This window comes from Grammomys surdaster, unplaced genomic scaffold, assembly GCF_004785775.1.
Source record: "Grammomys surdaster isolate TR1022 unplaced genomic scaffold, NIH_TR_1.0 187, whole genome shotgun sequence".
Classification (NCBI taxonomy): Eukaryota; Metazoa; Chordata; class Mammalia; order Rodentia; family Muridae; genus Grammomys; species Grammomys surdaster.
Window position 1 is genome coordinate 10,534,139 of NW_021604632.1, and position 21,935 is coordinate 10,556,073.

The 21,935-nt window shown below is 45.9% G+C and overlaps 1 protein-coding gene across 1 annotated transcript; it reads right to left on the reverse strand.

Moving 5' to 3' along the window:
* Window positions 1-8,443: 8,443 nt before the first annotated feature.
* Window positions 8,444-19,275, reverse strand: LOC114622148 (cocaine esterase-like). Its single transcript, XM_028768526.1, has 12 exons — window positions 19,151-19,275; window positions 14,791-14,995; window positions 13,275-13,416; window positions 12,667-12,800; window positions 12,327-12,585; window positions 11,850-11,948; window positions 11,440-11,580; window positions 11,263-11,343; window positions 10,877-11,021; window positions 10,318-10,455; window positions 9,222-9,294; window positions 8,444-9,004 (listed from the first exon to the last, which is right to left on the reverse strand). The coding sequence occupies exons 1-12, from the start codon at window positions 19,221-19,223 to the stop codon at window positions 8,818-8,820; spliced, it is 1,677 nt and encodes a 558-aa protein (XP_028624359.1). The 5' UTR covers window positions 19,224-19,275; the 3' UTR covers window positions 8,444-8,817.
* Between the last annotated feature and the right edge of the window lie 2,660 nt (window positions 19,276-21,935).

Below are 21,935 nucleotides of genomic sequence, written 5' to 3' on the forward strand. Positions count from 1 at the left end.
CAGCAACCCAGCAACCCAGCAACCCAGCAACCCAGCAACCCAGCAACAGCAGCAGGGGGAGCAGCAGTTGCCACAGTCTCGCTTGGGGCTCTGGCATTTTTATGCTCTCTGAAGAGTTCCTGTAATACCAAACATAAACTATCTTCAGCTGGCAAAGTCATACCCCTGTCAGAGCATGAGACAAACCATAGTTACTGAAGTGGACAGTCTGAAGTAGCTCCATATTCTACACCCGGAATTAAAACAAAAACATATTCACATGATATTTCTGTGTTTTTAAAGAAACCAGAAATTCAGCATCTCATTCATTATAGGTTACTTACATTCATTTAGATAAAATAATTCATGTGCATGAGTTTTGCCTACATGTATGTATGTGCACCACATGCATACATGTATGTATGTACACCACATGCATACATGTATGTATGTACATCACATGCATACAGTGCCTGCAGAGACAAGAGAAGGGTGACAGAGCCTAGGAAACTGGAGTTATAGGTAGTTGTGGTATACCATATAGGTGCAGGGAACCAATCCAGGGTCTTCTGCAAGAGCAGTAAGTGTTCTTAACCATTGAGCCATTTCTCTAGTCAACTATCTGTTTATTAAAAAATATTCCTGTTATATTCCTACAAACACTAGCGATTTTATGTAAAGGATATGAACAGCTGCATATATAAGTTTGTACTGTGGGGTTCTGGATAGATAGAACTCAGCCTTCCAAAAAGACCCCATGATTTTGGTGCAATAAGTGGCAGAGCATATGGGGATCCCATCTCCGGTTGTATACATAGCAGCCGAGGATTAGGAGAAAGCACTGCCCCCTTGAGTTAACATAAAGAAGCTGGTTCCATAACGCTAAGCTAGGAAGAGCTTGGATTCTCCCAGCCCCATGACTCAGCTATTCATTGGGTCAAGGAGGTATCTGCCAGGCAGGACCTGAAGCATGGCTTGGAACACAGCAGCCTGGAGAGGAGATACATTCAGGTTTCACTGAATGACAGAGGTGGGAAAAGCCATGATCTCAGCATGCTAGTTATGCATGGGTAAGAACTTACGGGACAGTTTATTACAATTCTTATTGTAATACTATTAGGTTCTCCTCTAGGGCCTGTGACCTAGCCAGCCACCTGACTTGGGCCCAGGTAACATTATCAGGCATGAATTCCATCTTGTGGAAGCTTTAAATCCAAACGGAAAGTGGTTGCTTGCTACTACAACACCATGCCACCATGGCATCAGTGGACATATCATGCCAGGCTGATCATTATTGTACTTTGGAGCGTTCATAGCTGGATAAGACTGTTGATGACTTTTCTCTTCCGATAGTACATAGAAACTTCCAGCATTATGGAAGCTAGGTAGTAGGGATGAAGCTTCCAGGTTAGGTACCAGCTTGCTTTCTCATGTCTTGTGACTCAAGTACGCAGTGTCTTCAGCAATAGGTTTTACTATCAAGTTCCAAGAACAACAGTAATAGACTGTAATTTTTGTTTGGTGTCTACAGAACCCTGCTGACAAAGAACTTGAAAAGAGGTAACCTATAGACTTTGCACTGGATTTTCTATTTGGCAGTCTCCGAGGCATCATCCCTCTGTTACAGTGTAACTCTGCTCAGTTCCCATGTATGGCAGTCTGTGGTGTCTGGGAGAGGCCTCATCCCTCTGTTACAGTGTAACTCTTCTTGGTTCCCATGTATATGAAGCTTCTAGAGTAGTAGCTTTCCGTGTGTCATTTTCAAAGGTCTTCAGTGTTAGTTATCCACCCCACACTCACTCCTGCACCCTGCCCTTCCTCACCCTGTCTAACCATTTCTGTTCCATTGGTCCCCTTTCCTCCTTTAGACCATCTGTGTTCTGTTATTTCCCTTGATATTTTCCCACATAGTCTCTTGCTAGTTTCCAGTTTTCTATGGTTACTTTAACTTAAAAGTATCTAAAGATTCAAAGCTAGCACCCACACAGGAGGGGTGACATGCAACATTTATCTTTCTTTGGGTTATCTCTCTCAAATTAATTATTTCCAGCTCTATACGTTTACTTGAGAATTTTATAATTTCATTTTTCCTTCAGCTGAATAGTATTTCTCTATGTACACAGGGCACATAGTCATTATCCATTCATCAGTTAGGGGAAATCTAGGCTGTTTCCACTTACTGGGTATTGTGAATTGAGCAGCAGTGAGCATAGGTGAGCTTGGATCTTTGTAGTAGGACATAGAATCCTTTGGGAATGTGCACATGAGTGGTATGGGTGGATAATATTTATGGCAGTTCTATTCCTAGCTTTTTAAAAGACAGTGTCTCATGGAGTATCCTTGGCTGGTCTGGAGCTTGCTACATAAGCCAGGATGGGCTTGACCTCATAGAAATCTGCCTGCTTCTGCCTCTCAAGTGAGTGTTAAGATTAAAGGTGTGTGCCACACTGCCTGCTCATAGATTTAAAACTATTTAACCATTAAATTTAAATTGAATTTTATGTGGATAGGTGTTTTGCCTGCATGTATGTCTGTGTAGCACTTTCATGCCTGGTGCCTACAGAGGCTAGATGAGTGTATTGAATCTGCAAATGGAGTTACCATGTGAGTACTGGAAATTGAACCTGGGTCCTCTGGGAGAGAAGCCAGAGCTCTTAATGCATGAGCCATCTTTCTATTCCTTATTTCTAGCTTTTAAAAATTAATTAAAATTGTATTATTTTGTGTGTGGGTGTTCTACCTTTATGTCTGAGCATCACATGCATGCAGTACCGCTGGAAGACAGAAGAGGGCATTGTATCCCTTGGAACTGGAACCACAGTTCGTAGTGCTGCCATGTGGGTACTGGGTCAAACTTCATTCCTCTGGAAGAACAGTCAGTGCTTTTAACTGCTGAGCTCTCTAGTTTCCATTTTTAACAGTCTGATAGATTTCTACACTGGTTTTCATAGTAGGTGAAAAGCACTAGGTTAGCAGTCTACATGTACTGTATTATTCTCTCTCCCCACTCTCTCTTAATTGATCTTCATTCCGACTTGGATAAGATGAAATCTCAAGGTACTTTTAACTTGCATTTTCCTGATGGCTAAGGATGTTGAACTTTTAAAAAATATGTTTTTTGGTTATTTGTATTTCTTCTGCTTCTCTCTGTTTAATTCTACGCTCTGGTTTTTTAACTACATTGTTTGTTTTCTTAGTGTTTAGTTGTTTTTGAGTTCTTTATATGTTCTAGATACCAGCTCTCTGTCAGATGTATAGCCCATTCTTTAGGCTGCCTCTTTACTCAAAGGATAGCATCTTTTGCTATACAGAAGGCTTAATTGCATGAGGTCTCTTTTGGCAAATGCTGGTCTTAAGCCTGCACTAGCAGAGTCCTGTTCAGAAAATTCTGTCCTGTGTTTATAAATTCATGAGTGTGTTCCTCTGTTGGATTCAGGGTATCAAGTCTCATGTTGAGGTTCACCGGCATTTATTGGAGATACCATCTTTTCTCTAATGTGTATTTTGTCCTCTTGTCAAAATTCAGGGGGCTGTAAGAGCGTGGGTTTATTTTGTTCTGTTGATCAATGTGTCTATTTTCATGCCAGTATCATGCTGTTGTTATTACTATAGCTATGAACTATAACTTGGAATCAGGAACTATGATGCCCAACAGTGTTTTTATTGTTTTAATATTGTTTGGACTATCCTGGGTCATGTTTCCATATAAAATTTGAGATTACTTTTGGTAGGTCATATATATCTATAAATTCATCCATTAGCTTGGTGGAGTTTTGAATTTAGAAATTCAGAAAGAAAGAGTCACATTTATTGTTTATGTGTGATACAGTGTGTGTGTGTGCATGTGTCCATGTCCATGTATGCATGTAGGTATGCATAGATGTAGGTATGGTGGTCAGGGACAATTATTTTGAACTTACCTCTTCCACTGTAGGTCCCAGGGATTGAACTCAGATCATCAGGCTTGTGCAAATGCCTTTACCTGATGAGCCATCTCACCAGCCCTTCCAAGAGCATATTTCTGTGTATATCTGTGTATATTTACATTCTTACATACATGTTTACACGCATGTACATACAGTATACATACACATCCGTGTGTGTTTGTGTGCTATACATTCTTTTGGTTTGAATTTGAATGTCCCTGTAGAGTTTTGAAAATATGTTTTGAACACTTGGACTCCAGCTTGGGACCCTATTTTGAAGGCGGTGGACCCCTTAGAAGGTAAAGTGTGGCAGTGCAAGTCATTCTCTAGGGCCAAGTTGTGTTGGATGCTTTTATGTCAACTTGACACAAACTAAAGTCACCTGGAATTGAGGAAATCTCAATTGAGAAAATGTTTCCATAAGATCCAGTTGTAGGGCATTTTCTTAATTAGTGATTGAAGGGGGAGGGCCTAACCCATGGCAGGTGGTCCTGGGTCTTATGAGAAAGCAAGACTGAGCAAGTCAGGAAGCAGCACCCATCCATGGCCTCTGCATCAACTCCTATCTCCAGGTTCCTGCTTTGTTTGAGTTTCTGCTGTGACTTCCTTTAGTGACGAACTGTGATGTGGAAGTGTAAACAGAACAAACCCCTTCTCCTTAAGTTGCTTTGGTCATGTTTTTTCATCAAAGCAATGGAAACCCGAAGACACTGACCTTTGAAAGTTGTACCTGCCCCAGTTCTGTTCTGGTTTTCTCTTCTTTCTGATCTGCTGCCAAGTGAGGGCTTGGTATCGTATGCTCCTGCTGCTTTGCATGGAGCACCTTGTCTTTCATGCCAGAGTGAACTGAAAGGCTTCCAAAGTATGACAAAAATAAATCTTCTCTTGAAGTAAAGAGATACCACAGTAACATATGTCTATCCCTGTATCTGTCTTGGTCTCCCTCTCCCTCTCCTCCCTCTCCCTGTCCCTGTCCCTGTCCCTGTCCCTGTCCCTGTCCCTGTCCCTGTCCCTCTCCCTCTCCCTGTCCCTCTCCCTGTCCCTCTCCCTCTCCCTCTCCTCCCTCTCTCCCTCTCCCTTCCTCTCTCCCTCTCTCCCTCTCCCTCTCCCTCTCCCCCTCCTTCTCCTCCCTCTCTCCCTCTCTCCCTCTCCCTCCCTCCCTCTCTCCCTCTCCCCCTCCCCCTCCCTCTCCTCCCTCTCTCCCTCTCTCCCTCTCCCTCCCTCTCTCCCTCTCTCCCTCTCCCTCTCTCCCTCTTCCTCTCCCTCCCTCTCCCACCCCCTCCCCCTCTCCCTCTCCCTCCCCTCCTCCCTCCCCTCCCCCTCCCTCCCCCTCCCCCTCCCCCTCTCCCTTTCCCTCTCCTCCCTCTTCCTCTCCAGAAGCAGATATTTAAAAAATCTAGGAAAACATCTACAACCAGCAGTCCATACCTATCCAATGTAATAATATTTCAGGTTCACTAGTTTAAGTTTTGGTGAGGACACAAAGCAACTGACATCTTTGACACATGGTTGGTGTGAGAAGGTCATTTGGAGGTGATTCAACATTTTCTTTTCTTTCCTTATTTGCCCCCTTTTTATGTGTTTCTAATTCTGGGGATTGGACACATGCTGGCCAAGTGTTCCACCACAAGCTCTAATTTCAACACCTTTCTGTCTTTTGTCTGTTTTTATTTTGACACAGGGTCTCATAAAGTATATCGGATGATTTGTAGTTTGCTCTGCAGCTCAGGCAGGTCTTAACTTGCAATCTTTGTGCCTTGCAACCTCTGAGTTGTTAGGATTGTAGGCCTATGCCACCTAATTTGGCTTTATATTTGTTTTTGGTGGTGCTGGGATTGAATCCAGGCCTTTGTACATACTAGGCAAGCTCTCTACCATCGAGCTGACTTCTCGCCTTGAAATTTCTCTAAAGGCTCAACAAGTTTTCCCCATGACTCAGCGCTTCATCCCTAGGTCTGAACTCTAAAATTGAAAGCATGTGATTATGTAAAGTCATGTGTATCATGTGTATAAGTATCCATAAAGCTTTATTAAAAATAGCCAAACATGTAACACATATTCAGGCAAAAGATTCATATACATAAAGTAATTAAGTCTTAAAAAGTAGCCAGATCTGGGGGAGAGGGGCTAGAGTAAAGCTTGCTGAACAAGCGTGGATATCTGGGTTCAGACCCATTGTACTCATATAAAAGCCAGACATATGCCAGGCATGGTGGTGGGAACACGTAACCTCGGTGGAGAGAAGTGAGGAAAGGCAGAGCCTGGTGCTAATGTGATAGCCAGCTTAGGTAAATCTGTGAGACTCAAGTTCAGTCCCAGATCCTGTCTCAAAAAAGTAAGTGGAAATAATTGAGAAAGACACCCTAGTATCAACTTTTGGCCTTAACTCGTGCCTGCAAGAGCTAGTACACATGCTTCTGCACACATGGGGGTGGGGGCGGTAGAGGTGGCGGGACCGGGTGGGGTTAGTCAAACAAGAGAGGGATGGAGGTGTTGATTGGTGGGAAGAAGGAATATTTAGGGACAACAACATGGCGTTACATGGATGCCCTCACAAGTGGGAGATGGTCAGATGGTCCAGAGGTTGCAGGGGGGACTGTGAAGGGCAGGAAGGTACTTCTCTGATGAATAGGCCTCCGAGGAGTCAGGGCGTGGGAACCTCTGTTCCTTTATTTGTCTGGATCTCCTGTTTTTCACCACCACCCCACATCCAAGGAGGGTCTCACAGATGACCCTTTTTGTAGATGTGCAATGGTCAAGTGTCTTCACAGTGTCTCATAGTGTCTGCAGACCAAACCACACTGGTGTAACTTCAAAAGACAGAACATAAGGAACCTGCCTGGGCCTTCTCCACACTCACTTGCAGTGTGGTTCAGGAGTCAGCATCCTGTGTGCATACCTAATGCTGTGTCTCACAAAAATGAATCTAATCACCATTTTGTGCAGAAATAGAAGGGGACAGATTTCCATATTTATTTATTTGGAGTCAGCGTTTGATATGTCACCTGGCTGATCTGGGATGGTGACCTTCCTGCCTAGCTTCCTTAGTGCAAGGGTTACAGCTACAGGGGTGTGTCACACTGAAAATGGAGGGTTATATTGCTTTAAGTGCCAATGATAGGTGGCCTTCAACCTTCAGGGACAATAGAGAAGGCCTGGAGCCTTTACATTTCCCATAATTAGTGACCACTGTGCCTGTAGTCTCTGCCCCCATTACTATGTGCAAACCAAATCTCCACTATTTTGACGTTAAGAGGGGTGTCTTAGTTAGAATTACTATTGGTGAGATGAAACATCATGGCCAAAGCAAGCTGGGGAGGAAAAGGTTTATTTGGCTTACACTTCCACATCACTGTTCATCATCAAAGGAAGTCAGGGTGGAAACTCAAACAGGGTAGGAACCTGGAGGCCTCTGGAGCTGATGCAGAGGTCATGGAGGGGTGCTGCTGACTTGTTTGTTCTTCATGGCTTGCTCAACCTGCTTTCTTAGAGATTCCAGGACCACCAGCCGAAAGATGGCACCACGAGTCATGGGCTGGGCCTGCCCCCATCAATCACTAATTAAGAAAATACCTTCCAGCAGAATTTTCTGGAGGCAATTTCTCAATTGAGATTCCTTCTTTTTAGGTAACTCCTAGGTTGTGTCAGGTTGACATTAAACCGGCCCAGAGGAGTCTGTGTGAGGTGAGCTCCACCACGAGGGGAAAAATCCTCAGGAATGGAGTTGGTACTATGCTTACGATTAGATAATGTGTGTTTTTTGAAGGTTCTTATGGGCTAGAGAGGCCTTAACCCACCATGGAAACTATGAGAAGTGATGGACTCTCTATGAGGTGGGACCTACGGCATGTAATTAGTCCTGATGTCACTGCTCTTCACAGGGATTAGTGCAGTTCCAGTAAGCCCCTGGGGTCAGGCTGTTAAGCAGCAGGGGTGGCCCTGTGTTTCTCTCTTACTGGGCCATTTCCCTTTCTGCTCTCTGCTGTGCTGTGAGACAGTCCAGCATGTTTTCATCAGTGTCCCAGGTGAACCACTGAGCATATGTGAAAGTCAGAAGGCAACCTGGGAAGTCAGTTCTCTCCTTCTACCATGTGGGTCTTGGGGATCAGATTCCTGTGAGGTTTGGTGGCAGGCATCCTTCACTGATGAACTGGCTTGCTAGCTCAGAAACTCTGTGTATCTGGCTCAGATCTTTTGTTGTAACAATAGAAGATAGGCTTACATGAGGCTCATATGAGTTGTGCCAGTGGGAGCTTGTCTGCAGGTTTGTGGCGGGAAGGGAAACGTGCTACCTGTGAGTCAGAGATATCATATGGTGCCATATGAGATATGTTAGATATCATATTGGTGCCACCATCACCAGAACTTGCAGCTTCCAGAACACACAGTGGGAAAAAAATTCTGTTGTGTTGAAGACACCCCATTGCGATAACTGTGTGAGAACCCTAGAATGAACTCTCACGGATTTTAGTATCTGATTTTTAAGTTTGTCCCTATCTATTAGAATACAGGAGAATTTATGAGACGTGAGAAACAGATTCGGTCACCAAGATTAGTAAGATTCTCCTCAGGGACAACACTTGTAGTTGAGGGCCTGAGGAGAGGAAAGGAGATGGGCAGAAGGGAGCGAGGGATGGATGGAGGGGCCGTGTCTACTGTAGCCTGAAGGAAGGTATTGTCAATTGGAACTCACCCATCCATAGTCTCTTGTATGTTTGTTGTATGTAATAGAAGCAACCCATGTCAGGCTTAGCAAGGAACATACATCCTGTAGGGGAAACTTCGTAATTGTTGAGTGTATGGACCTAATGACTATGTAAAAATGTGGATCCCACATCTCTTTTTAAGGTGTTTGGAAAGTTCAGAATAAGCCCACCTGCACTCAGGACAAACTACAACTCAACACAGGGTGCTACAACTCTGTATGTCTGTCCTCAGTATCTTTTAGCTCCTGGATCTTCTGGGGTAGAGTCTTGGTCCAGAACTGCAGCCTTCTGGCCTTCAGGGCTCGGCCCACAGCAGGCTGGGTGTTCAGCTGCAGATACTGCTCATCTTGGTCAAACACAGGCCAGTGGGGTAGACCCTCACTGTTGGGGTTCCTGTGGACACATCCTCCCAGCAGGGAGAGCAAAGGTTACTTTAGGCTCTGCTGAACTTGTATCATATGGACTAAGCAGTTAGGGAATTATGGGAACTTAGAGGCGGATGTACTGATGTAGGCAAACAAAAAGAACTTATTATATTGTCTTGTTCCCACAAGGCAGGCCCTGAATGTCAATCAGCTCCTTAAAGGTTAAGGGAGGGGCATGTTCTTACCCCTGTCGTGCAAAGTTGCCCCAGTACTTCATCATCCTCCTGCTCAGTAGCTCCTCCTCCTCAGTGAGGTCAACTGCAGAGAGAAAGAAATTAAGGGTTCAGACTCCTGCTTCTCATGCAACTGTTCACTCCACCATCCCAGCAGCCTCAGAATGGTCCCCTCCCTTCTCTTCCCCAACCCTTCCCCTCATCTTCCTCTCATCTTCCCTTTCCCTTTTTTTTCTTCCTCTTCCCTTCCATCCCCTTCTCTTCCCTCCCCTTCCTCGCCCCATTTCCTCCCCATCCCTCCCTTTCCCATCCCTCCCCTTCCCTCCCCTTTCCCTTCTCATCTCTTTCTATCCCTCCCCATCCCTCTCCTCCCTTCCCTCCCCTTCCCCATCCCTCCCCATCTCTCTCCTCCCTTCCCTCTCCTTCCCCATCCCTCTTCATCCCTCCCTCCCCTCCCCTTCTCTCCCTTCCCCACCTGTACCCCTCCCATCCCCTCTCTTCCCTTTCCCTCCCCTCCATTTCCCTTCCTTTCCCTTCCATTCTCTTACCTTTCCTACCCCACACTGCTCCTCCCCTCCTTCCCTCTTCCCTCCTATTACCCAGAATCCACTCCTTGCACCTGCACATTCTGTCTCACTCATCCCAGCCTCTAATTTCTACTCCCTCTGGCTCATTTATCCCCCAGAATGTCTTCTTTTCTTCCGATGAAAGGAAGTTATCTAAGGAATAACCATGCCTTTAGAATACCCTTCTCATACTGGGAGTCATAGTGCTTGCCTCTAATGTCAGCACTCAGAATGATTGAGATAGGAGAACTCCCAATTCATTACGGGTTATACGGACAAAGTTGTCTGAAAAAATCAAAACAAGCAAATAGGCAAGTGCTGTAAAACAACCCATCACACCACCATGCCTGATTCCATGGCCCACACAGGTAGCAATAATTGGAGGAAACAGGCAAGAGTAAGAGGGGCCTGAGTGTCTAGTCTCACATCAGCCTTTTGTGATCATGGTACACAAACCACAATGTCTTTGCTCTCTGAACCTCAGTTTCCCCATCTGAGCATGCCTGAGGGGCTTGGATCCTTGGGGAATAAGGATCCCTCACCTTGGGTGCCTCCCAAAAATGATCTGAAGATAAAGAGAATCTCATCACCATGGTCAGCCTTCACATGGGGTGGCTTGGAGTCCTTGAAGAAGCTGGGCCGATGCTGGAACTCATAGAAGAAGACAGGGGCGTGGGAACCTGGAGGCAAGGACAGGCTGAGAAAGTGGACTCTCCCCTGGGGATGTCCTTTCTCAACCATGATGACAAGATAGCTAGTTGCATCTGGGGCCAAAGCTGGACAGAATCTGAGTAGTGAAGTGTGAAACTCCAGGCTGGAGTGGGAGTCAAGGGAGGGGCTTGGTTAAATCAAGGTCTTGGAAATCTTTGCTATATGGCCTTATGATGTCATTGCCACCTACTTTCTACATCAGTAAAGTTTGGAAGCTTCCTATCTCTTAGACAAGTCCCAAAAATTTACTTAGATGGGAGACATGAAGTATCTGCTATTGGCGGTCCAATATAGAGACATGGGTGGGGGTATGGACACCCCAGAGCTCGACTGGGCACTGCAGTTCTGAGCTGCCCTTAGGTATCAGGCCTCAGTTCCACATATACTCACGTTGAAATTGTGCTACTTGCAGCGCAGGCACCACAAAGGTGAAGTCTTGCATCATCTCCTTGAACTGCACTTTGAGAAACTGAGGGTCCTCATTGTCTGCCATGTACTCCTGCATCAGCAGGTCACTAACTTCAGGAGGCCACATCTAGCCCAGAGGGGTCAGGGAGAGCCATATTAGATAGATTCTGGGGACAGTGAGGCCACTGCCTCCGGATGGAGAGTAGGGCCTGGCATGGGACGAGTTAAATCAAGAGAGGGCAGGGTTCTGGGGACACTCAACCCACAAGCACCATCACAGTTCAGCCTTTGTTCCTGCAGTTCGTTGCACGATCAGGATACAATGGAGCCCTCTGTGTTTGTTATTTACAGTACCCCAGAAGCCTCACCATCTGGGCTGCCCTCCTCTGCAGGATAGCTTGCACCATCTGTCTGTCCATCTCCTTCTTGGAGTCAGTGGTGCTCATGCTCTAAGTAGTAAGAGGGGAGTCTGTGTTGTAGTCAAGATCACAGAGAGTGAGAGGTTAGGCTTCCTGGAGACCAAAGGCCTCGGACCCGAGCCTCACCGAGGGGATGATCCAACCGTACTCATCATTGTTGACACCGATAATGCTGGGGACAGGGTAAAAGTCAGCAGAGGCCAGCAGCTCCCGAGGATGTCTGGGCAGGAAGATACCATCCACTATACCAGGGATGATCTTGAAGGCCTGAAAGGACATTGTTGGGGGAAAGGTTAGGTCCTCGACAATTCTGATGTCAGGCCATAGTTTCCCCACTCCTGACTGTCTCATCCCAGGATTGTCACACACACTCTATGAGGTCCTACAGCTGACTTACCAATCCCTGGTCTTCAGATCTCTACCTGAGCTCTGGGTTATGAAGGTTGGAATGAAGACAGTATCCAGGGGAGTTGAAGGCTACTTAAGGCAAGCTGCCTTACATCTTATTGCCCCTCTATCCTACCATCCAGACCAACCTTGTTAATAGCCATAATCTCATCCTCGCTCTTGCTTCGGAGACAGTTCACCAGGGTCTCAGAGTCCACCTGCTCACATCCAGACAGGTTGGCCACCGTCTATAAAAGCATCAGGCAGGGGATGACTCATCCTTCCAGCCAGGGAAGGGTTTGTTCTAAGGTCCCCACTTGGGTTCAGATGTCCCTCAAATGTAGATTGTGGCTGGTGTGAAATTGTTTCTGTTTCCTTCAGTCATACCTGATGATGAACTTCTGCTTATAATGTTGCAATTCCCTCATACAGCTTTATGGGATACACAGCCATGAGACAGAGAGGGGGTAGGTTCTGATCTTTAGTCCTTCAGAAATTCCTGTACGTGAGGCAGTTGCCTAGTTACCTCCATAGTCCTTGTACACATTGGTCAGATGGAGAACCAGAGTTTCTAAGGGGGAGAGCTGAGGCAACAGCTCAGGGTTGGGGTGGTTAAGGGCACTCACTCTATAGACTATGTCAGAAGATGTTGAGATGAGGCTCGACATCAGGGCCACCCCACTTTCCATGATGGCACCGTGGAAAAGTCCTTGGGACATGGGGGATACAACATGTGAAGACACGCTTATGCCTCCTGCTGACTCGCCAAAAATAGTGACATGGTCAGGATTGCCTCCAAAGTGGGCAATGTTCTGCTGGACCCAGCGTAGGGCGGCCACTTGGTCCAAGAATCCCCAGTTGCCTCTGGCATGCTTGTCTCCCGAGCTGAGAGGTAGCAAGGACAGGAATCACAGGGTTGTCCTTATTCAACTTAGGCCCCATTGCCAAGTCTAGCTCCAGACTTACCTGAAGAAGCCCAGGACACCTAGGCGGTACTGGATAGTGACCACCACTACATTCTCCATGGCTGCCAGCATGGAGCCATCATACAATGAAGCCATGCCTATAACTAGTGAGCCTCCATGGATCCACACCATCACCTGAAGAAATCAAGACAAGTGTCATGTGTCTCTCATATAGCCCATCTGCGCCTCCCTTCAGAGTCAGTACGACTTGAGCAACTGCCTGCATAGACAGATGCTATGAGTGAGGTGTGCAAGTGCAGACATGGACACACTGTTCTCTGTTTGGAGTCCACTCCAGAATCAAAGCCTGACTTTATTAGTCCCAGAAATGTTTGAGATGAAAATAATAGGGATATTATCTTCATTATGTCACACAAAAATTAATAAACAATGCTAGTAAGTCTCATCAATTAAATGAAAAATAATGGCTTAGGTCTTTGAAGTCTTCAAAGTGCAGCCATTGTGCACCTGATGGATCCTCTAGACACCATTTGGTATGTACGTTGGATTTCAGGAAGGGACTTCTCATTAGGGTTTACAGCATCTGATCTAGTATTTCTCTAGAAGAAATGTTCTCTTACCCCCGAATGAGCATGGCTTGACACTCACAGGCAGGTTGGAACCCTTATGGGCATGATCTGGTGTATAGATGTTAAGGTATAGGCAGTCCTCAGACATGGGGATGGGAGGCAAAGTCAGCTTCAATAGCTTAAAGGCCTGCATATTCATTGCAGTGATGTCCTGCAGACACCTGGTGATCAACCATGCATACAGTCAGCCCAGGATCATAGGGTGCCCAGCAACAGACCCTCAGATTAAATATGCTTTCAAATATCCACAGGTACGTCCCTTCCTGATGCCTTGCTTACACACAGACCTTCTCTAAGTTCCTGACCATCAAGGTCAGGCTCTGTAGAAGCTGAGATGGAGCCTAGACTTCTAGTAAAGCCTCAAGGTTATTGAGAGGCTTGAATCCTCCTTCTGAGGGTGGGGAATAATGACCTTTAGGAATCCTTTTGACAACTTTTGATTGCAGGTGTTGACAATGGCCATGTCTCCTTTTAGTCAACCAGTTCTGCAATAGGACAGCTATGTCACACTGGAGTTTATGAATGAGTGGAGACTAGTTTCCTACAGAGTACTGAGAACCTCCCTAATTCCAAGTCCAGACTCTTGTGGTCCTGTCTCTTTCATAATATTCTGGTTAAAAACACGTTGTGACATCTTGAATGTCAACTTGAGGAGGTTTAGAATCATTACAGAAACCAATCTCTAGACTTGTTTGTGAGTGGGTTTCCAGGTTAGATTACTTGAGACTGGAAGACGTGGCCTAGAAGCAGACAGTACTATTCCATTGACTGGGGCCCTGAACTGAAGAGGAAGAGATAGCAAGTTGAGTGGTAGCATTTCCCTCTCCCTCTCATCCCTCTCCCTCTTCTTCTCCCTCTCCCTCTCCCTCTCCCTCTCCCCCCCCCCCCCCCCCCCACTCTCCCTCTCCCTCTCCCTCTCCCTCTCCCTCTCCCTTTTCTTCTCCTTCTCCTTCTCCCTCCCTCTCCCCCATCCCTCTCCCCTTCTCCCCTCTCTCTGCTTCCTTTGGGTCAGGCCACAATGTGACAAGCCACCCCAAATTCCTGCTTCCAAGACTTTTCACCATGGTGGGAATTACCTTTGAATTATATACCAAAATAAACTCTTCCTCACTAGACTGCTTCTGCCATGAATTTTGTCCCAGCAATAAGAAAGTACATGACATACATAAATACTTATTTATTGTCCAAAGACATCTAGCCCCGTAGGGCACAGCGACAGTGGAATGTGATGTTTGCATGGAGTTGTTCTCTTCAAGGGTCTTGTTTCTGATGTTGTTAGCTGGGGATCTTACAGGTTCTGAGAGTCAACCCAAACCTCTTTTGGATGTTAGAGAACACTAGAAAGAGCCTGATCATTGACAAGTCTTGAACTAAGAGGCTGACAGAGTCCTTGTACTCTCTTAATATTATAAAGTTCTCCTGAAAATACTCCCAGGAATCCCCCTGTACAGTGGGAAAGTGCTGTGAGGTTGAGATGAGAAACCATGGAAGTCTGGCCCAGTGTTCACAGCACTCAATGACTCAGGAGAACTTACATGGCTGGATGTGAGGTCCCATCTCTCACACCACTCCACGGTTCAGGTGGCTCAGGGGGGACAAAGCGCAGTGGTCCTACAGGAGGCTTGGCAAAGGGAATTCCCAGGAAAGAGTGGACATCCACATCAAGGCCCTTCATATGGATGAGGCTACCCAGTATCTGGCCTGTGTGTGTGGTCCTGATGGGACTGGTTGGGTCCTGGCCTGTGGATGAAGAGGTGACATCAGAGTTGTGTCTGCATAATTAGCTGCCACTACAGTAAGGTTTTTCTACCAACTTTCTTGTTACCTTCAGTTCAGTCTTTCTGGGAGTCTCACCTCATCCCTGTTCATGACTTTATTGATTTGGATTTGAAACATGAAAGAGGTGCTCTGGAATACTGAGTGCTCAGATTTGGGGATACGTCAGGAGAACTCTGTATACTGAAAAACCACTGAAGTGAGCCTTGAAATGGGTGGCTATGGTATTTTAATGATATCTCAAAAGCTGTGATACGATGATGACCCTGCAAGATACGCTGGTATGAAAGTAGCACAACAGTTGTTGGAGTAACCAAGCACTATCTGATTGGATTTAAGGCCCACCCCATGAGATGGAACCCATGCCAAAACTTCTTGGACGGGTTAGAGACTACCTAGCTTAAGTACCTAGGGGAAAAACCAAACACTGTTCTTCAGAAATGTAGCAATAAAATGACTCCTAATGACATTCTGCTATCCTCATAGATCAGCGTCTTGCTCAGCCATCATCAGAGAAGCTTCCTCCTGTAGTGTGGGAACAAATAAACAGACCCACAGCTGGACAGTGTGCAGTGAGGGAGAGATCTTTGAGCGTTCAGTCCTGAATGGCATGTCTCCATCAAATCCCTCCCCTCGGGGCTTAGGAAACTCTGCAGGAGAGGAGGTGAAAGATTGTAAGAGCCAGCGGTGGTAAAAGACACCAAGGAAACAAGTCCTTCGAGACACAACAGGGCTGACACACAAATGAACTCATAGAGATGGTGGCAGCATGCACAGGTCAACGCCACAGGTCAACCCAGAAACTATGTCAAGTTGATAAGCACTCACAAAAGAAAAGTCAGTTTTCTCTAATGAAGTATCACTGGGCATACAAACCACACTATGGTCAGTAAAAAATGAATTCAACAGCATTTTTGGAGTTTTTTCCCCCCTCATAATGCTTTGTGCTGTGTGTGTGTGTGTGTGTGTGTGTATGTGACTTGTATAGATGTTTTGCTTATAAATTGTAGTTTCCAGTTTTGTGCTTTTATGGGGTTTCTGTGAATTTGAATACCTGTGTCTCTGTGTCAATATGTGTTGTGTGTTATGTACTTCTTTGGCTCCTTTTTCCTGTTAGTTAGTTTTGTCTATTCAGGTTTGTCATCGTCATCATCATCATCACATGCCTGTTTGTTTTCTAATGTTATAGAGCAAAAGAGTATGGATTTGGGTGGATAGGGAGGATCTTGGAGGAGTTAGGAGAGGAAAACCATAATCAGAATACATTGCATGAAAAAAGTATATTTTTGGGCTGGAGAGATGGCTCAGCAGTTAAGAAATCTGAAAATTTACATCATGTTTATATTAAAAGCAAAAAGGTTTTTCTGTAAGAATGTGAAGGCTTGCTGGGTGGTAGTAGCATGCACCTTTAATCCCAGCACTGAGGAGGCAGAGGCAGGTGGATTTCTGAGTTCAAGGCCAGCCTGGTCTACAGAATGAGTTCCAGGACAGCCAGGGCTACAAAGAGAAACTCTGTCTCAAAAAAGGAGGAAAAAGATGTTGGGACTGGAGAGATGGCTCAGTGGTTACGAGCACTGGCTGCTCTCCATGAGGACCAGGGTTCAATTCTCAGCACACACATGGAATCTCACACCTGCCTGTAACACCAGTTCCAGGGGATCTGACACCCTCACAAAGACATAGATGCAGGCAAAACACCAATGCAATCATAACAGTAGCAAAATTATAGTTATGAAGCAGAAAAAAAGATACTTTTTTGGTTGGGGATCATCACACCATGAGGATCATATTCAAGGGCCCCAGTGTTAGGAAGGTTGAGAATCACTGCTCTGCAGGAATGCCATCCACAGGCTTATTGTCCATGCTTTGCATAGCCTGCTTTCTTAAATATAATAAAGAACCACCTGCTCAGGGGAGACAGTTCTCATAATGAGCTAGACTCTCCCACATTAATCATTAATCAAGAAAATGCTCCCACAGACTTGTCTATATGCCAATCTGCTGGGATTCATTTCTCAGTTTAGATTTCCTTTTCCCAGATATCTGTAGAATTGTGTTAGGCTGACAAAAACCAATCGGCACATAGAATGGTTACTCTGCATCTGTTTCAACATTAATTTTTAAACTATCAAACTTGTTTTTTGGAGATTCCCAGCTAGAAGAAATTTTCCTTGAATTTCAGGTGGGACTTAGGACTTTGGAATTATGTCCAGTGGAGTTAAGGGACCAAAGGCATGGTATGGACATATTTTGTACTCTGAGAAGAGGGCTGGGGCAGAATGCTGTGACATGGGTCTTTTTGTCTACCAAAGGTTCCTATACTGGATGCTTACCCTAGGGTGCTGCTGTTGAGGTAGCGGAGCCTTTAAGAAACAGTGTCTAGTGGAGGTGCCTGAGTCATGGGTGCCCTCATACAGAGATTACTGCTGGAGTTTTGAAGCAGGTTAGGTCTTGTAGTAAGAGAGAGAGAGAGAGAGAGAGAGAGAGAGAGAGAGAGAGAGAGAGAGAGAGAGAGAGAGAGAGGGAGAGAGAGAGAGACAGCTGTCAGACAAGAGTGACTATGGCCATTGCCAGGGCATATTGTTTCTTTCACCATGCACACTCTCTCCTACACATCCCTACTCTGAAATGCCATCAGTGTGTTGTGACATAGTTAGAAGACCTCCACGTAGCCTCGCTGGAGTGAGCCACCGGATCTTGGATTTTCAAACTCTCAACTGCGAGCTTAGCAACACCACTTCCTTGACCATTCTGAGGCTTCAGATATTTTGGCACAGCGATCCAACCCACTGAGATTTCCACATGAAAAGGTACACTCCCCTTCCCTGTCACATGCTGTCCACGCAGGGTTTTATGAGGAATGAGATCTCTATCCATGAGATTTAACTCTGTTTACCAGCCATGGAGGCCTCATGCTGTGCTTGTTATAGAAATCGATAAGAATATGATATAATATCCATGACCTTAGACTTGTAAAATTAACTGATTACTTTCACAGCAAAGCCTTCTATTGAGTGGTATTAGAGATCCTAACTTGTAGTACTGTGAGGTGATCTCTGGGTTAGGCAGTGTTAAATTGTGGTGACAGAAATGAAGGGAATCTGTAATTATTTTGGTTGTAAGTAAGGGCCAGAGACTTCATCCATTCTTAGATAAATTTCCTGAGCCCTGTATGTAAGTCCCAGGGACCTTGATATTTTCCATGGAAGAACCAGGAGCAGATGAGACAGAAGAGGAAGGATCTGTATTTGTGCTCTCCTCAGACTTGTTAATGATGCTTTCTGATATGGGCTCAAGCCAAGGACCATTTAAAAGGGGAGTCATTAGAGAGTCTCTTGCCTGGAGGGTCCTGGAGTAGTATCAAATCATATGAGGGAAAAGGCCACTGAAGGTAAGGCATGAAGGATAGGCAAGTGGCCTTCCTTCTGGGCAGAGTGGGAATGGGTGGCAAGAATTAGGGCCTTCAGGAGGGTCCCTTGAGAGGATAGAGATGGAGGGACATGCTCAGACATTCTGCCCACTTAACTCCAAATAAGGTAGAAACTGCGTGGCAGGCACAGAGTGCTCTTCCCATCCCCCTATCAGCTGAGTCATGCCACTGCCTCAGCCTGGCCAGATAGTTGATGTAAAAGGCATCCTGTGACCTTTCAGCACCAATTTCAGCTGCAGGACTGCATTCCTTTATTCCCCAAGAGTAAGTACTCTTACTTGAGTACCTCCGAGAAAGCCATACTAATGCTCTGACCAGGAAAATGATATACCAGAGTCAAATGGCCACAGAGGGTATTGTCGTGTTGTTTAGTACCTGCGTATTGCCCCAGTTACAGGGAATGTCCTGAGTCACTATCTTGAGACTGCTTTCTGTCTGGTCTTGTTAATCTGCCATTCCTCAAAACTCCCTCCTTTTCAGCACCATCCTCGAAAGCAAGCATCCTTAGGTAGCCACTATGCTCTTAGCTTCAGATGGCCCACCTTGACACTCGTGGAGCATCATACAAGTGAGTGATGAACTCCACCATTTCAGCCCTTCCTTGCCCATTTACTTCCTTACTCTCCCTTAGTCTCTGCACAGTTTGGCAGCTCTGACATGGTTCCCTGTCACTCCCATGAGAGCCTCACCCTGGACCTGGAGGAGAAGCAGGAGCCCACAGGCCGCGGTGGTTAGCTGAGCATGAATTTGTTCCAGTCCCATGGTTGGTCCACAGGCGTGTGTCTGAACTTCCGTAGTGCAGGTCAGGCTTTACCAGAAGGCACCCGAGGACTAGAGCTGGAGTTTGGACCCTGCAGAGTGTGGGCAGGGCTCTGGGTGGGGCCTGGCAGGGTAGGTACTGCAGGAGAATGACTCTGAGCAGACTTGGGCTTGTGAAAGCCAAAATCAGCAGACAGGGACTATGGACACCTCTCCACTTTCTGTGTTTCTTTTGGCCTCCTCTGAAGGTGCTATGTGGCATCTGCAGCCCCTTAAATACAGGGACCTGCACCTGAAATCCTCAGCCACTAAGTGTATGGACATGACAGTCACAGGTCCAAAGAAGGTGTCATGGATGAGAAGACAGCAGAAAGCTGAAACTGGAGAAGACGGAGAGCTTCTCTGAAGAGACACACCCTCAGTGACCCACATTAGAGAATGACCACACCTATTGTGGGGTAAAGGAAACTGGGAGTGTGAATACATGAAGCTATGACTGTTCCTTTCATCCTGAAAACTCCTCCTTAGTTTCCGGACTCATGATTTACTTGTTTCCCCTGCCTTGGTTCCTTAATCCCAGTAGTTATGGTGTGAAAACCTGCATGGATCCTTCTTTGGTTTCAGGGATATTTCTGTATGTGTGTATGGACACACACACGCACACGCACACGCACATGCACAGAAAGAGAGAGAGAGAGAGAGAAAGAGAGAGAGAGAGAATAAAAAGAGTTCAGAGAGAGCAGAAATGTTGACTAACACAATTAGTCCCAGAACTTGGGAAGTCGAGGCAGGTGGATCCCGAGTTTGGTTACATCATGGTCACACATCATAGTAAACAGTGACAACCATAAAACAACAATAATACAAATAAAATAAAAGTCCAGGTGAATATCTGCAATTGGGATATCAGTGCATGGCCACCCCTAGTAATTCTTCTAGTTAGGCCCTACCTCCTAAAGGACCCAGCCTTTAAAATCTTCCCCTAGTTATGGACCAAGCACTCAAAAGAAACTTATTCTAAGTACGACCATTTTATATTCAGACTATGTAATCATAGGGGGAAAACTAAATTCAAGGTCCCAGGCCCTAGGGGAGCTGGGGACTTCCCTATAGCTGAACAGCTTCTGTTGTAAACAGTTGTCTAAGTACAGACACCTCAACGACAACTTCTCCATCTTGCTGGCAGGGTGAAACAAGTTCATGTTCCCAGGCTTGGGAATGACCCACCTCTTTGTCTCCTTATCACGCTGAGCTCTGGACCTAATATCTAGGATAATGAACTCAGGACCTTGAAGCCAATGCCCTGGATACCACCCAGTCTCCAACAGGTTTAACACATAACGTCAAGATACAATTGGATAACACTGACCCTTCCTCCTTGCTTTGTGTTCCCATCCTATAAAAATGTTGCACAATCTCCCTTTGAGGACACGGTTCAGATCCCGTACTGGCTGCCTGCCTCCCTGAGCACTCAGAAAATAAAGCTCTCATTTTTTGGCTTCCTCATCTGTAAGTTTTCTTCGCTTCCATCCCGAACCCAACAACATGAGCCTGTAGAAATTGTAAATTCAAACTATAGCAACTACTGAAAGTCTAAAAAGTGCATTGAGATTGCTGTTGGTGAAGTGTCCTGTATTTCAGAGAACTGAAAGCCACATGGCAATGGGTTTACAGCAGTAAGACTCAGTGATGCCCTTCGCTGCCACGGAATCAGAGTCTTGTCAAAACAAGCTGGAGGCTTGGTCTTGGCACCAAGGTGCTGAAGGATCAGTGAGAGGCCAGTGCTGGCTCCTGCTTCACAAATGAACCCCACAGACCCCTAATGAGGGTGAGAGTTAAAGTTTATCACCAGGGAGAAGAGAGCACCTGAGAGTTAGGGCAGCACAAAGGGACTGTGACACCTCTGAACAGGTCACCAGGGCTCCCACCTGACAGGAAGGGCCCAGAGAGTCATTTACCATGCCCTGTTTGCTTTGGGTATAAAAAGTGCTTTACAAAGAGGAGGGGGATTCAGGGGAAACAGCATGAGCTGCTGGGTGTCTGCCTCTGGTTTTTTTTCCCTCTAGGAACCAGGAAAGTCTCCAGCTGCATTGGGTGAGTGGCTGTCAGCTGAAGCCAAGCTTTCAGCAATGAAAGCCTTCAGGGTTGAAGCTCCAATCTAACTGCCTAGTGGGGGTCCAGCCAACTACTGGTCTCACCAGGAACTCAATAATACATTAAGGCTCCAGTGAGAGTATCCCTCTGCGCTGCTTCTTAAGGCTCAACATTAACCTCATCTACTCCCTGGTGTCCTGGGCAGTCAACACAGAACTCTTCATGGTACACTATGATTGATAATCAGTGCAGTGGTTGAGAAAGGGAGACTTTGCCCTGGGGAAACTGGCCCTAGGAGGGCAAGTTGATGAAAGGTAGAGGGATGGGTTAGTCCCAGACCTATAGGACATAAGACACTTGTCCTTAATGACAGAGAAAGTCCTTTAGGGGAGCCAAAGTGTAGATAGAGCAAGCAGAATTTGGTACCTTTGTAAAACGGCAGAGTTGAAGAGAGTTTATACTGCTGGGATTGAAACGTTTAAAGGAATCAATCACATGGGCTATCAAGAAGATTAGGGGATGATGATCAAGGAGTCAGGAAGGGCAGAAAGTCACTTCCATACAAGGAGAAGCTTGCTCAGGGTGCCAGGGTCAGGGATCTCTATTGATGTACACTTCCCA